Here is a 16,997-nt window from a genome sequence, read left to right on the forward strand (position 1 = left end):
ATAAAATAATAATTAATGTGGAGAGTTGTGGCGTGGTGTGGAGAGTTGTGGCGTGGTGTGGAGAGTTGTGGCGTGGTATGGAGAGTTGTGGCATGTGTAGAATTCGTTTTTCCGGAACCGAAAAAGAGAAAAAGAAGACAACTGAAGTCATATAAATAAATAAATAGCAAATGCAAATTATTATATAATAAAATATGCTAATATAATTAGCATATAATACATATATATCCTGGCAAGCACCCAACATCATCGTTATAGTGATCATTGTTAGCGTGCTAATAAAGTTTATTAAAGTTTATTGCACTGGTTTAGAGCAATGATAAAAATGATGGTAAGAAGCTTGATGATTGCAATGAAGGAAATATTAAAAATTTTATATAAAGATTTTTGAAAAGATAAGGGAAAGTAAATTCTAAAAAAATTATGTTTTATATGAACTCTTTTTAAGTTCGATGTTTAAATGAACTTTAAACATAAGCATGATAACATTTAGATAAAGAAAACAAATTTGATGAAATGAATTGTTATCAAAAAAGAAATTATGTTTTATATGAACTCTTCGTTTGTTCAATGTTCAAATGAACTTTAAACATAAGCATGACAACATTTAGATAAAGAAAACAAATTTGATGTAATGAATTGTCATCAAAAATCGAGTTATTTAAACCTATTGATGATGAGTTTAATTGGTTTTGATGAACGGTGATAATGGAGTTCAAGATGTTCTATTCATAATAATTAATAAATAATTATTAATAATATCATTGCCTTCCATTACCAATATCATTGCCTTTTTGTATGGATTTATTTAGCATGTTTCTAAAGAAATGTGTTTTTATAAAGGCTTTTAGAATTTTTTTTTTAATCTTTATGTTTTTTGAGGTTCATAGTTTTTTAATTAATAGGTTTTAAAGAGGCTCATAGAGAGTGCTTTATAAATCAATAAGTTCCAATGGTGATTAATAATGTTCTAGTCATTATAATATTTCTATGGTATAATATAATGAACATTTTAATGTGTTGTTTAAGTGACTTACAAAGACCGTGCTATTAATCCCAATGCATGTTCTAGTAATTATAATGTTTCTATAGTATAATATAATGAACATTTTAATGTGTTGTTTAAGTGACTTATAAAGACCTGCTATTAATCCCTATGCTTGCATTGTACGACCTAAAGCTACGTACACAGTGAAAGCAGGTTGTCAACGTGCGGGCAACCTGCTCCAACCTGCCACAAGAATGAACATAGGATAATAATGTAAGTGTTCACAGTGAAAACCTGTACGAATATGCTTCTGTATTCCATGGTTTCAGGCGCCAGCCTGAGCAGGTAACCAGCACGCTGGCAACCTGCTTTCACTGTGTGCATACCCTTAGGGTACCCTTAGGGTTGATAGTACCCTAAACTTATACAACTCAGTGTGTTATATAACTTTGGGGTAACTTATACAACTCAGTGTATTATATAACTTTGGGGTAACTTATACAACTCAGTGTGTAGAAATGAGTGTCTGCAAGAGACTAACAGCCGTAGTCCTTGATGAAAGTTTTTAATGAGAAATAATAGATAAATTCAAAAATCTCATATATATACCTTGTTTTATCCGTTTTTGGAATCTATTAGGAAGAGAGATTAGAAAGATGCTTTGATATGTTATATATGATGCAGACGTCACTAGTCCAACTTTAATACAGATAGACTTGATGTGCATGTGTAAATTTTTAGTATAAGAAGTAATCCAAATAAATTTGATTTTCCTTCTTTATTTTGCCTTCATTTACAGAGTATATGTATATCATACAGCGGTGCTGAGAATGAGAGCTGATAACACACGCCTAGAGTAATATGATAATTTATATTTATATTATTTATCAATATTTTTTAATAATAATTGTTCTCACATCTTCATCAATATTTTTATTTATCAATATTTTTAATTTTATAAAGAGTTTTATCAATATTTTTATATTTTTATCCAGAGGCAATTTTATATTTAAATTTATCGGCAATATTTATGCAGAGTGATGTGCTCTTTTCACGGCGTCTGTACGCTTGACGCAGCTACTGTCTGTAAGCGTTTAGTGTGGCCACTCTGGTAGAAATAAATACATATACTGTATTATAGCAGCTTTTGCGTAGAAATACAGGAAGTGATATAGGTAGAAATAAATACATATACTGTATTATAGCAGCTTCTGCGTAGAAATACAGGTAGTGATATAGGTAGAAATAAATACTTATATAATATTGCAGCTTACGCGAGCGTCAGCCTGCGCACGCGCCAACGTTTTTAGTCTGGCCGGAGCCTTAGGTGAAGTATTTCGTATAGAAGACATTCTTTATCGTCAGCGGTGCGAAAATTATTTGTTAAATTGTAAATTATTCTCTTATTGTTCCGATATTTCCCTCTTTTTTCGAACATTTTTTAAAGTTTCGATCTTTTTTATTTTGCACGAGAAGGTGGTGAAGGGGAGGTAACCCCCACTTCCACTTTTCCCCCCTCTTCCTTGCCCACTTCTCCCTCCCGGGCAGCAGCGTGGGCGGGGCTACGGTGGGCCACGTCCCTTTCCCCCCGTCTCCTANAAGAGACAGAGGTAGATGAGAGGTAGATATGTGGTAGGTGAGAGGTAGATATGAGGTAGATGAGAGGTAGGTGAGAGGTAGATATGGGGTAGATGAGAGGTAGGTGAGAGGTAGATGAGAGGTAGATAAGTGGTAGGTGATAGGTAGATATGAGGTAGATGAGAGGTAGGTGAGAGGTAGATATGAGGTAGATCAGAGAAAGATGAGAGGTAGATATGAGGTAGATGAGAGGTAGATATGTGGTAGGTGAGAGGTAGATATGAGGTAGATGAGAGGTAGGTGAGAGGTAGATATGGGGTAGATGAGAGGTAGATGAGAGGTAGATAAGTGGTAGGTGAGAGGTAGATAAATGGTAGATGAGAGTTGGGTAAGTGGTAGGTGAGAAGTAGGTAAGTGATGGAGGAAAGGTAGATAAGTGGTAGATGAGAGGTAGATACGAGGTAAATGAGTGGTAGGTGAGAGGTAGATATGTGGTAGATAGGTGGTAGGTGAGAGGAAGATAAGTGGTTGGTGATAGGTTTGTAAGTGGTCACCCTCACCACCCCCCCATAACCCCCCCCCCACTCACTGACTCTCAGAGGCCACTGGGTCCACCTCGTAGCTGAGGTCCTTGTGGGGGACCTGGTACTCCCCCACGTCCCGGGGCAGCACCTCCCTGTCGGGGCTGTCAGGGGGCGTGTACACCTCCCCTGTGGGTGGAAGGGGGGAAAGGAAGGTAAATAGTAAATAAAAAAATTGTATAATAATTATAATTGTAATATAATTGTAATATAATGTGTAATATAATTGTAATATTATATAATTGTAATCAATAAGCACGCCCCGGAGACATAATAGCTCATGATTGTTTCTGGCCAAAAATTCGGCTTCCTCTGAGACAGCAAAATTATTAAACCTTCGCGATCCTGTAAGACTGGGCCGGAATATCAAAATTTCGAATTTTGTATGCCTACGCACAAAAAGATACGTGTTCNGGGTAGACCCTCATGCCCCACCTGGTGGGTAGACCCTCATGCCCCACCTGGTGGGTAGACCCTCATGCCCCACCTGGTGGGTAGACCCTCATGCCCCACCTGGTGGGTAGACCCTCATGCCCCACCTGGTGGGTAGACCCTCATGCCCCACCTGGTGGGTAGACCCTCATGCCCCACCTGGTGGGTAGACCCTCATGCCCCACCTGGTGGGTAGACCCTCATGCCCCACCTGGTGGGTAGACCCTCATGCCCCACCTGGTGGGTAGACCCTCATGCCCCACCTGGTGGGTAGACCCTCATGCCCCACCTGGTGGGTAGACCCTCATGCCCCACCTGGTGGGTAGACCCTCATGCCCCACCTGGTGGGTAGACCCTCATGCCCCACCTGGTGGGTAGACCCTCATGCCCCACCTGGTGGGTAGACCCTCATGCCCCACCTGGTGGGTAGACCCTCATGCCCCACCTGGTGGGTAGACCCTCATGCCCCACCTGGTGGGTAGACCCTCATGCCCCACCTGGTGGGTAGACCCTCATGCCCCACCTGGTGGGTAGACCCTCATGCCCCACCTGGTGGGTAGACCCTCATGCCCCACCTGGTGGGTAGACCCTCATGCCCCACCTGGTGGGTAGACCCTCATGCCCCACCTGGTGGGTAGACCCTCATGCCCCACCTGGTGGGTAGACCCTCATGCCCCACCTGGTGGGTAGACCCTCATGCCCCACCTGGTGGGTAGACCCTCATGCCCCACCTGGTGGGTAGACCCTCATGCCCCACCTGGTGGGTAGACCCTCATGCCCCACCTGGTGGGTAGACCCTCATGCCCCACCTGGTGGGTAGACCCTCATGCCCCACCTGGTGGGTAGACCCTCATGCCCCACCTGGTGGGTAGACCCTCATGCCCCACCTGGTGGGTAGACCCTCATGCCCCACCTGGTGGGTAGACCCTCATGCCCCACCTGGTGGGTAGACCCTCATGCCCCACCTGGTGGGTAGACCCTCATGCCCCACCTGGTGGGTAGACCATCTTGGTGGGGTGGGTGAAGGCTGAGGCGAGGGGGCGGCGCCGGTACCAGCGGCGGCAGGAGGCGTTCGCGTACCAGTCCCTGGGCGGGGGGGGGCAGTATTTCAGCACATAATCACCCTAAAATGACCCTATAATTCTCCTGTAATTACCCTCTAAACTTCCTATAATCACCCTATAATCACCATATGATCACCCTATAATCTCCTATAATCACCCCCTAATCACCCCCTAATCACCCCCTAATCACCTGAACNTGCCCCACCTGGTGGGTAGACCCTCATGCCCCACCTGGTGGGTAGACCCTCATGCCCCACCTGGTGGGTAGACCCTCATGCCCCACCTGGTGGGTAGACCCTCATGCCCCACCTGGTGGGTAGACCCTCATGCCCCACCTGGTGGGTAGACCCTCATGCCCCACCTGGTGGGTAGACCCTCATGCCCCACCTGGTGGGTAGACCCTCATGCCCCACCTGGTGGGTAGACCCTCATGCCCCACCTGGTGGGTAGACCCTCATGCCCCACCTGGTGGGTAGACCCTCATGCCCCACCTGGTGGGTAGACCCTCATGCCCCACCTGGTGGGTAGACCCTCATGCCCCACCTGGTGGGTAGACCCTCATGCCCCACCTGGTGGGTAGACCCTCATGCCCCACCTGGTGGGTAGACCCTCATGCCCCACCTGGTGGGTAGACCCTCATGCCCCACCTGGTGGGTAGACCCTCATGCCCCACCTGGTGGGTAGACCCTCATGCCCCACCTGGTGGGTAGACCCTCATGCCCCACCTGGTGGGTAGACCCTCATGCCCCACCTGGTGGGTAGACCCTCATGCCCCACCTGGTGGGTAGACCCTCATGCCCCACCTGGTGGGTAGACCCTCATGCCCCACCTGGTGGGTAGACCCTCATGCCCCACCTGGTGGGTAGACCATCTTGGTGGGGTGGGTGAAGGCTGAGGCGAGGGGGCGGCGCCGGTACCAGCGGCGGCAGGAGGCGTTCGCGTACCAGTCCCTGGGGGGCGGGGTTATATCACCACATAATCACCATATAATCACCCTAAAAATAACCTTATAATTATCCTATAATCACCCATTAATCACCCTATAATCTTCCTAGAATCACCCTAGAATCACCCTAGAATCACCCTAGAATCACCCTATAAGCATCCTATAATCACCCTATAATCACCCTATGATCACCCTATGATCACCCTATAATCACCCTATGATCACCCATAATCACCCTATAATCACCCTATAATTATCCTATATTGCCCTTTAACCACCTTATAATCTCACCACAATCACTCTACAATCACCCTCTAATCACCCCCAAATCACCTGAACTTAGCAGCATATGTACGCAAATAACCACTCATTTACCCCACCTAATCACCCCCTAATCACCCCCTAATCACCCTCTAATCACCCCCTAATCCCCTGAACTTTTCCGTGCTAATAACCACCTATTTACCCCACCTAATCACCACCTAATCACCCTCTAATCACCCCCTAATCACCCCCAAATCACCTAAACTTAGCCGCATATGTACGCAAGTTGTCCGTGTTTACCCCACATAATCACCCCCTAATCACCTCCTAATCACCTGAACTTGGCAGCATACGTACGCAGGTTGTCCGTGTTTATCACCACCCATTTACCCCACATAATCACCCCCTAATCACCCTCTAATCACCCCCTAATCACCCCCTAATCACCCCCTAATCACCTGAATTTGGCCGCATAAGTACGCAGGTTGTCCGTGTTTATCTTGTGCGGGTCCCTGGGCTGGAGGCTGCTGCGCTCCAGCCACGGGTGCGCCAGCGCCGCCTTCACCTCCAGCCGCTGCTCCGGCTGCTCCACGCAGTATATTAATTATTTATTAATCATCATTAATTATTAATATTAATTCATCATTATTAATTATTAATTAGTCATCATTAATTAATAATATTAATTCATCATCATTAATTATTTAGTATTAATTAATCATCATTAATAATTAATATTAATTATCAATTAATCAATCATTAATTATTAATATTAATTATTCATCATAAATTATTAATATTAATTAATCATCCTCTATTAGTACTACACTATAATCATCAATAACTAATAAATAACAAATTATATATAGTATTTAATAGTTACTAAACCGCATGTATGTAATTAAGACTTGTATTTGTATTTGTTAATTGAAGGATGGCGGAAATAAACGGATTTTCCGAAAAAATTGTTTGTCCGTAATTGGTTGATAATGGTACGAGATGGATGATTTTTATTAATAATAGTACAGTATTTTGTAGTATANCTCGCCTTTCTGCACCTTCGTCAGGGTCTCGCGGTCGTTCTCACCCCTGCACTCACATAAATAAATGGGTAATTCAAAATGGGTTGTTTAAATTAAATTTATGGGTTGATTATTTTATGGGTTGTCCAGAAACCTTAATTAATTTTATTAATTAATGGGCTGTCCGAAAAACAATCCTTCTAAAGTGGGAACACTGCGATAGCCATGTGCAATCAGGAAACCTAATGGTCATAGCGTCAAAAAAATGTCTGAATTATGAAGTTAACCATTAATTAGGGTTCACCTTAATGGGTTACATTGTTCAGAAATTGAAACACTTTCTATTGTGCACTAATTATGGCTGGTGAGAAGGCGAAATCGGTTATATTGTCCAGAAATTGAAACACTTTCTATTGTCCACAAGTTAAGGCTAGTGAGAAGGCGAAAATAGCCCAAGCAATAACCCACCTAACAGGAGAGGTATAACCTACCTGAAGGTTGATGTACCGGTAAGTAATAGGTAGGTGACTCATCAGGTAGCATCAACTAAAGGGGGTACCCTGACAAAATTTGCATGCTGACAGGGCTCTGCGCCAGGCGCCGCCCGGGATTTGGGAAGCAGGTAAATCAGCCGCTAATTTCAGGGTGAGCATAGCGACTCGAGGGCGGAAGCCTGGGCGTTACCCGATTTTTGTTGGGTGGGGGAGGACCACTTATGACGTTGACGTACCTAAAGGGGGAGGTACCACCTATGACGTACCTGAAGGGGGAGGTACCACCACCCATGACCCACCACCAAAAAAAAAACCGCCTGATTTTTGAAGTTAACCTTTAATTAGGGTTCACCTTTAATGGGTTACATTGTTCAGAAATTGAAACACTTTCTATTGCTCACTAATTAGGGCTCGTGAAAGGGCAAAAATAATCCCTGCAACAACCTGCCTAACAGTAGAGGTACCACCACCTATGACCCACTTGAAGGGGGAGGTACCACCACCCATGACCCACCGAAAGGGGGAGGTACCTTCTCTCCTGAAGGGGGAGGTAGCTCCACCTATGACCCACCTGAAGGGGGAGGTACCTTCTCTCCTGAAGGGGGAGGTACCTTCTCTCCTCCAGGAGATTTCTCTCCTGAAGGGGGAGGTACCTCCACCTATGAACCACCTGAAGGGGGAGGTACCTTCTCTCCTGAAGGGGGAGGTACCTCCACCTATGACCCACCTGAAGGGGGAAGTACCACCACCCATGACCCACCTGAATGGGGAGGTACCACTCAGCAGCAGGTAGGTTATCACCCCCACAGCCCACATGTCGGCGGGGTAAGACACCCCCTTCCCGAGGGCGACCTCGGGGGCCACGTACTCAGGCATTCCTGTGGGGACAGTTAAATTAAATGAATTAATTCAAATTATTTTTATCATTACTGTTATTATCAATATTATCAGTATTTGTGAAGAACAGTTAAATTTATTTAAATAATTCTAATTATTTATATCATTATTGTTATTATCAATATTATTGGTACTATTCGTGTTATTATTCATATCTTTATGTTATTTATTAATTAAAAAGGTATTGATTTATATTGTATAATGCATGACTCGCACCGTCCCCAAGCCAAAAGCTGTCTCTTATACACATCTAGATGTGTATAAGAGACAGGTATACGGGGTGGTAATACATTAGCACGATACAGAATACGGGGTGGTAATACATTAGTACGATACAGTATACGGGTGGTAATACATTAGTACGATACAGAGGTATACGGGGTGGTAATACAGAGTTGCGATACTGTCTCTTATACACATCTAGATGTGTATAAGAGACAGGTGGTAGATAGGTGGTAGGTGAGAGGAAGATAAGTGGTTGGTGATAGGTTTGTAAGTGGTCACCCTCACCACCCCCCCATAACCCCCCCCCCACTCACTGACTCTCAGAGGCCACTGGGTCCACCTCGTAGCTGAGGTCCCTGTGGGGGACCTGGTACTCCCCCACCTCCCCCATAACCCCTGNGTCCCCAAGCCAATAGACTCCCACCGTCCCCAAGCCAATAGACTCCCACCGTCCCCAAGCCTCGGGGACTCACCATACTCGAGGGGCTGGAGCTTGGCGACGCGGATGGTGCGGGCGAGGGACAGGTCACAGAGCTTGATGTCCGTCCCGTTGGGGCGCGTCAGCAAGATGTCACCGATCTGGGCAGATTATGGCAGTTTTAGGGCAACTCATGGCAGTTTTAAAGCAGGTCACGGCAGATCATGGAAGTTTTAAAGCAGGTCACGGCAGATAATGGCAGTTTTAAGGCAGGTCGCGGCAGATCGCGGCAGATCACGGCAGATCACGGCAGATCACGGCAAATCATTGCAGTTTTAAAGCATGTCGCTGCAGATCACGGTAGATCACGGCAGATCATTGCAGTTTTAAAGCAGGTCACTGCAGATCACGGCAGTTCAAGGCAATTTTAGGGCAGATCAGTGCAATTTGGCTGATTATCGAACTTTTAGGGGGTGATTTTGAAGTTTTAGTGCAGAATGCCGCTGTTTTAAGGCAGGCCGATCGCGAAAGTTTTGGGGCTGATCACGGCAGCTTTAGGACAGTTTACGGCAGTTTTATGGTATGCAGATTTTCGCAGCTTTAAGATAAGCAGATCATCGCAGTTTTAGGGCAGCGTTTAAGAGGATTCAATCAATCGAGCATTGATGCAGGTATCATTCATTCACCAGCACGGTATGAGTCGCGTATCATTTAATCACCACCCCAGATTCAGTAAAGCATCATTCAAGTACTACCAAGAGTATCATTCAAATACCTCACATGTATCATCCATGTACCCCACAAGGACCACAGGTAGTCTCTTATACACATCTAGATGTGTATAAGAGACAGCCCTACAAGTATCGCTGGTACGTATCATCCAAGCACCCTACAAGTACCATCATTGGTACGTATCATCCAAGTACCCCACAAGTACCATCACTGGTACGTATCATCCAAGTACCCTACAAGTACCATCACTGGTACGTATCATCCAAGTACCCTACAAGTACCACCACTGGTACGTATCATCCAAGTACCCCACAAGTATCATCCAAGTACCCCACAAGTATCATCCAAGTGCCCCAAAAGTACATCACTGGTACGTATCAAGCAAGTACCCTACAAGCACCATCCAAGTACCCTACAAGTATCATCCAAGTACCCTACAAGCACCATCCAAGTACCCTACAAGCACCATCTAAATACCCTTCAAGTACCACTGGTACTCACATTAAGGCCGAGGTGCGCTATGCAGCGGTCATGAAGGTACTCAAGGCCCTCGAGTACCTGCCTGATGAAGTGCGCCACCTGGTACTCAGTGAGGTACTGGTGCTGCGTGAGGGCGCTCAGGAGGTCCCCTCCCGCGCACCTGGTACGCTAGGTGGGTCAAGGAGACTACGCACCAGTGCGATGTTTGGGACCACATATAATTATAAAATAAAAGTTTATTTTGAATGTTTCAAAAATGGAAATTAATATATGCATTTTTCATAAAAGTTTGTTTTAAATGTTTCTAAGGTAGAGATTAATTGTTTATTATTGATAAAAGTTTATTTTAAAATGCTTATGTACCCATACAATGATTGTGGCCGCATATAATTTTAAGTAAAAGTTTAATATAATATGTTTCTACAGTAGATATTAATATGTTTATTGTTCATAATTTTAAGTTTATTTTGAAATGCTTACGCACCAGTGAAATCTTTGGGATCACATATAATTATGGAGGTAAAAGTTTAATTTAAAATGATTCTAAAATATAAATTAATATGTTTATTGTTTATAGGAGTTTATTTTAAAATGCTTACGCACCAGTGAAATCTTTGGGATCACATATAATTATAAAATAAAAGTTTAATTTAAAATTTCTCTAAGAGATTAATATGTTTATTATTCATAAAAGTTTATTTTAAAATGTTTCTAAGGTAGACATTAATATGTTTATTATTAATATGTCTATTTTAAAATGCTTACGCACCAGTGCAATCTTTGGGAACACATATAATTATAGATGTAAAAGTTTAATTTAAAATGTTTAAATATTTCTAAGGTAGAGATTAAATGTTTATTATTGATAAAAGCTTATTTAAAAATGCTTACGCACCACTCCAATGATTGTGGCTAAAATAATTATAGAGGTAAAAGTTTAACTTAAAATGATTCTAGAGTAGACGTTAAGATGTTTATTGTTCATAAAAGTTTATTTTGAAATGTTTCTACAGCAGACATTAATTTTTGTTTATTCTTCATAAGAGTTTATTTTAAATGTTTCTAAAGTAGAGATTAATATGTCTATTTTTAGTAACATTTCATTTTGAAATGCTTCTACAGTAGAATTTAATATTTTTATTGATCATAAAAGTTTTTAAATATGTTTCTAAAGTAGACACTAATATATTTATTGTTCATAAAAGTTTATTGTTAATGTTTTTGAAGTAGACATTAATATGTTTATTGTCCATATAAGTTTATTTTGAAATGCTTCTAAATGATACATGAATTAACATGTCCTAGAGTTCATATAGCGATGTGGCAAAAATGTAATGTATTCTAAAGTTACTTATAACATGTTTCAAAAAAATAAAACAACTCCATGACAATCACCATGTCTATTGCCTGTATAAAAACGAAGCAAAAGGATACATTAACATGTCAGGAAGTTCAAATAATAATAATAAAAATATAAATAATAAAAATAATTTAAATTTATTATTATAAATAATAAAATATAATAATAAAAATAATATTAAAAATTGCAATAGATTAACGTTTTCAAAAATTATTTCAAACATGCTTCTAAAAGATACAGCTCCATGACAAGCACCATGTTATAAATTACACATAAAAATGTTCTAAAGGATACAGCTTCACATTATAAATTAAATAAAAACATGTTCTAAAGGATACAGCACCACATTATATATTATATATAAACATGTACTAAAGGAAACAGCTCAATGTTATTGATTAAAAATAAAAATGTTCTAAAAGATACAGCTTCATGACCAGCACCACGCTATAAATTATGTATAACATGTTATAAATTAAATAAAAACATGTTCTAAAGGATACAGCTCCATGACGAGCACCATGTTATAAATTATATATAAACATGTTCTAAAGGACTAGCACCATGTTATAAATTAAACATAAACATGTTATAAAGGAGACAGCTCCATGTTATATATTAAATGTAAACATGTTCTAAAGGATACAGCTCCATGTTATAAATTATATATAAACATGCTCTAAAGGATACAGCTCCATGTTATTGATTATATATAAACATGTTCTAAAGGATACAGCTCCATGTTATTGATTATATATAAACATGTTCTAAAGAGCTCCATGTTATAAATTATATATAAACATGCTCTAAAGGATACAGCTCCATGTTATTGATTATATATAAACATGTTCTAAAGGATACAGCTCCATGTTATTGATTATATATAAACATGTTCTAAAGGATACAGCTCCATGTTATAAATTATATATAAACATGTTCTAAAGGATACAGCTCCATGACGAGCACCACATTATATATTATACATGAACATGTTCTAAAGGATACAGCACCACATCATAGATTATATATGAACATGTTCTAAAGGATACAGCTCCATGACGAGCACCATGTTCTTATGGCTCTCGTAGGCGTCGTAGAGACGACAAACATGTCGGCTCGAGTTGGCCAGGTTCATCATCTCATGTTCCATGTGCATCCAAACCTTGAACATGTCGCGTCCCCACATGCTCTTTGCAGCCATGTTGCGACCTGTATTATGTTGGGACATGTTAGGACATGTTAGAACATGTTAGAACATGTTAGAACATGTTGGGGCATGTTAGAACATGTTGGGGCATGTTGGAACATGTTGGGGCATGTTGTGACATGTTGGGGCATGTTGGGGCATGTTAGAACATGTTAGAACATGTTAGAACATGTTGGGGCATGTTAGAACATGTTGGGGCATGTTGGAACATGTTGGGGCATGTTGTGACATGTTGGGGCATGTTGGGGCATGTTAGAACATGTTAGAACATGTTAGAACATGTTGGGGCATGTTAGAACATGTTGGGGCATGTTGGGGCATGTTAGAACATGTTAGAACATGTTAGAACATGTTAGAACATGTTAGAACATGTTAGAACATGTTAGAACATGTTAGAACATGTTAGAACATGTTAGAACATGTTAGAACATGTTAGAACATGTTAGAACATGTTAGAACATGTTAGAACATGTTAGAACATGTTAGAACATGTTAGAACATGTTAGAACATGTTGGAACATGTTGGGGCATGTTGGGACATGTTGGGGCATGTTGGGGCATGTTGGGGCATGTTGGGACATGTTGGGCATGTTGGGACATGTTGGGGCATGTTGGGGCATGTTGGGGCATGTTGGGGCATGTTGGGGCATGTTGGGGCATGTTGGGACATGTTGGGGCATGTTGGGGCATGTTGGGACATGTTGGGACATGTTGGGGCATGTTGGGGCATGTTGGGGCATGTTGCGGCATGTTTATAATCATTCTATTATTTGCATTCTATTATAAATCATAAATTCCCATGTTTAGTTATATTCGTTTTATTTATTAATTTACTATTTTTGTTTTATTTTGTAGCTTGGATTAATGTACGTCAACTTCGCGTAAATTAAACGTTATTTTAACGTTATTTGCCTGCAGAGACTTGCCTTATTTGCCTGCAGAGACTTGCCTTATTTGCCTGCAGAGACTTGCCTTATTTGCCTGCAGAGACTTGCCTTATTTGCCTGCAGAGACTTGCCTTATTTGCCTGCAGAGACTTGCCTTATTTGCCTGCAGAGACTTGCCTTATTTGCCTGCAGAGACTTGCCTTATTTGCCTGCAGAGACTTGCCTTATTTGCCTGCAGAGACTTGCCTTATTTGCCTGCAGAGACTTGCCTTATTTGCCTGCAGAGACTTGCCTTATTTGCCTGCAGAGACTTGCCTTATTTGCCTGCAGAGACTTGCCTTATTTGCCTGCAGAGACTTGCCTTATTTGCCTGCAGAGACTTGCCTTATTTGCCTGCAGAGACTTGCCTTATTTGCCTGCAGAGACTTGCCTTATTTGCCTGCAGAGACTTGCCTTATTTGCCTGCAGAGACTTGCCTTATTTGCCTGCAGAGACTTGCCTTATTTGCCTGCAGAGACTTGCCTTATTTGCCTGCAGAGACTTGCCTTATTTGCCTGCAGAGACTTGCCTTATTTGCCTGCAGAGACTTGCCTTATTTGCCTGCAGAGACTTGCCTTATTTGCCTGCAGAGACTTGCCTTATTTGCCTGCAGAGACTTGCCTTATTTGCCTGCAGAGACTTGCCTTATTTGCCTGCAGAGACTTGCCTTATTTGCCTGCAGAGACTTGCCTTATTTGCCTGCAGAGACTTGCCTTATTTGCCTGCAGAGACTTGCCTTATTTGCCTGCAGAGACTTGCCTTATTTGCCTGCAGAGACTTGCCTTATTTGCCTGCAGAGACTTGCCTTATTTGCCTGCAGAGACTTGCCTTATTTGCCTGCNCCCGTAAGCGGATATCGTCTCGCCCGTAAGCGGATATCGTCTCGCCCGTAAGCGGATATCGTCTCGCCCGTAAGCGGATATCATCTCACCCGTAAGCGGATACTCTTCTGGAGAGGCACCCAGTCCTTGTACCACTGGACATCGCACGGCGGATATCCTGCTATCCTGCACATGATCCTGCCCGTCGCGTGGGAGCGGATATGGGTTTCCTCCAAGTGCTGGGTGACTCTGGGGGAACAGGGACATTTTTTTATTTTACAGCCATTGAATATATCTTTTTCTATTTTGTTTATTTATTTTATTTTATTAATGGATTATTTTCCAGGAAAAAATTCTTAAAATTTATTTCATTGTTTATTATTATTTTCTTTTCATTACTAATTTTTTTAACTAGTCACCCCAAGCCAACTCTGTCTACCACTAGGCACCCAAGTTACCCCAGTTACTCACAGTTACCTCGACTATCACTGCCCTGTCTTCCCTGCTATCACTGCCCTGTCTTCCCTGCTATCACTGCCCTGTCTTCCCTGTGATGGTGGGGACTGTGAGGGTGAGGGAGTGGGCTGGCGTCCAGCAGTAGCCCTTCGTTGTGGGGGTGAATCATCGTGGAATTCGTCGCACCCGTCGGTAGATATCGTCTCACCCGTCAGTATATATCGTTACACCCGTCAGTATATATTGTCTCACCCGTCAGCGGATATCGTCTCTCCCATCAGCGGATATTGTCTCACCCGCAAGCGGATATCGTCTCACCTGTCAGCGGATATCGTCTCACCCGTCAGCGGATATCGTCTCACCCGTCAGTATATATCGTTACACCCGTCAGCGGATATCGTCTCACCTGTCAGCGGATATCGTCTCACCCGTAAGCGGATATCGTCTCACCCGTCAGTATATATCGTTACACCCGTCAGCGGATATCGTCTCACCTGTCAGCGGATATCGTCTCACCCGTCAGCGGATATCGTCTCACCCGTCAGTATATATCGTTACACCCGTCAGCGGATATCGTCTCACCTGTCAGCGGATATCGTCTCACCCGTAAGCGGATATCGTCTCACCCGTCAGTATATATCGTTACACCCGTCAGCGGATATCGTCTCACCTGTCAGCGGATATCGTCTCACCCGTCAACGGATATCGTCTCACCCGTAAGCGAATATCGTCTCACCCGTTAGCGGATATCGTCTCACCCGTAAGCGGATATCGTCTCACCCGCAAGCGGATATCGCCTCACCCGTCAGTGGATATTGGGATATTAACTCGTCAATCAGCGGATATTGTCTCACCCGTAAGCGGATATCGTCTCACCCNTTTATCTACCAAGTTTTATCTACCAAGTTTTATCTACCAAGTTTTATCTACCAAGTTTTATCTACCAAGTTTTATCTACCAAGTTTTATCTACCAAGTTTTATCTACCAAGTTTTATCTACCAAGTTTTATCTACCAAGTTTTATCTACCAAGTTTTATCTACCAAGTTTTATCTACCAAGTTTTATCTACCAAGTTTTATCTACCAAGTTTTATCTACCAAGTTTTATCTACCAAGTTTTATCTACCAAGTTTTATCTACCAAGTTTTATCTACCAAGTTTTATCTACCAAGTTTTATCTACCAAGTTTTATCTACCAAGTTTTATCTACCAAGTTTTATCTACCAAGTTTTATCTACCAAGTTTTATCTACCAAGTTTTATCTACCAAGTTTTATCTACCAAGTTTTATCTACCAAGTTTTATCTACCAAGTTTTATCTACCAAGTTTTATCTACCAAGTTTTATCTACCAAGTTTTATCTACCAAGTTTTATCTACCAAGTTTTATCTACCAAGTTTTATCTACCAAGTTTTATCTACCAAGTTTTATCTACCAAGTTTTATCTACCAACTCCCGATTCCAACAACCAATTCTAAATACTTAATTTCTGCTGCCCAATTTCTATCAAAACAATCATATTTGTTTACCCACTTATGACCCACTTTTCCCCCACTTATGCCCCACTTTTTCCCCACTTATGACCCACTTTTCCCCACTTGTGACCCACTTTTCTCCACTTATGACCCACTTTTCCCCCACTTATGACCCACTTTACCCACTTGTGACCCACTTTTCCCCCACCTTTGACCCACTTTTCCCCACTTATGACCCATTTTACCCACTTTTCCCCCACTTATGACCCACTTATGGCCCATTTTCCCCACTTATGACCCACTTATGACCCACTTATCCCCCACGTATGACCCACTTGTCCCCCACTTATGACCCACTTGTCCCCCACATGTGACCCACTTTTTCCTCCACTTGTGACCCATTTTTCCCCCACTTATGACCCACTTTTCCCCACTTTTCCCCCACTTTTGACCCACTTGTCAATGAAAAGCAGGATCTCGCCCCCCGCGTCCTGGGTGTGGGTGAGATGTCCCCCCTTCACCCCCGTCTCGATGGGTGCCCCATTGTAGGTGAAGCTGATCTTGGGTGTTGGGTACCCGAACGCGTACCACTTCAGGCTCCCACTGAAGTTACGTTGTCCGTACTGGGTGTC

General features: G+C 42.5%; 1 protein-coding gene and 1 long non-coding RNA gene across 2 annotated transcripts; both read right to left on the bottom strand.

The window, feature by feature from the left end:
* Positions 1-3,161: 3,161 nt before the first annotated feature.
* On the bottom strand, positions 3,162-5,947 carry LOC125177611. The gene is made up of 3 exons (XR_007156594.1): positions 5,923-5,947; positions 5,499-5,593; positions 3,162-3,276 (listed from the first exon to the last, which is right to left on the bottom strand). It is a non-coding gene; the product is annotated as an uncharacterized LOC125177611 (long non-coding RNA).
* A 919-nt stretch (positions 5,948-6,866) lies between these two features.
* On the bottom strand, positions 6,867-16,767 carry LOC108670371 (myosin light chain kinase 3). The gene is made up of 7 exons (XM_018157839.2): positions 16,679-16,767; positions 14,560-14,684; positions 12,531-12,690; positions 10,143-10,281; positions 8,965-9,070; positions 8,130-8,247; positions 6,867-6,942 (listed from the first exon to the last, which is right to left on the bottom strand). The coding sequence occupies exons 1-7, from the start codon at positions 16,765-16,767 to the stop codon at positions 6,867-6,869; spliced, it is 813 nt and encodes a 270-aa protein (XP_018013328.2).
* Between the last annotated feature and the right edge of the window lie 230 nt (positions 16,768-16,997).

The sequence above is a fragment of the Hyalella azteca genome, unplaced genomic scaffold (assembly GCF_000764305.2).
Source record: "Hyalella azteca isolate HAZT.00-mixed unplaced genomic scaffold, Hazt_2.0.2 contig3540, whole genome shotgun sequence".
Lineage (NCBI taxonomy): Eukaryota > Metazoa > Arthropoda > Malacostraca > Amphipoda > Hyalellidae > Hyalella > Hyalella azteca.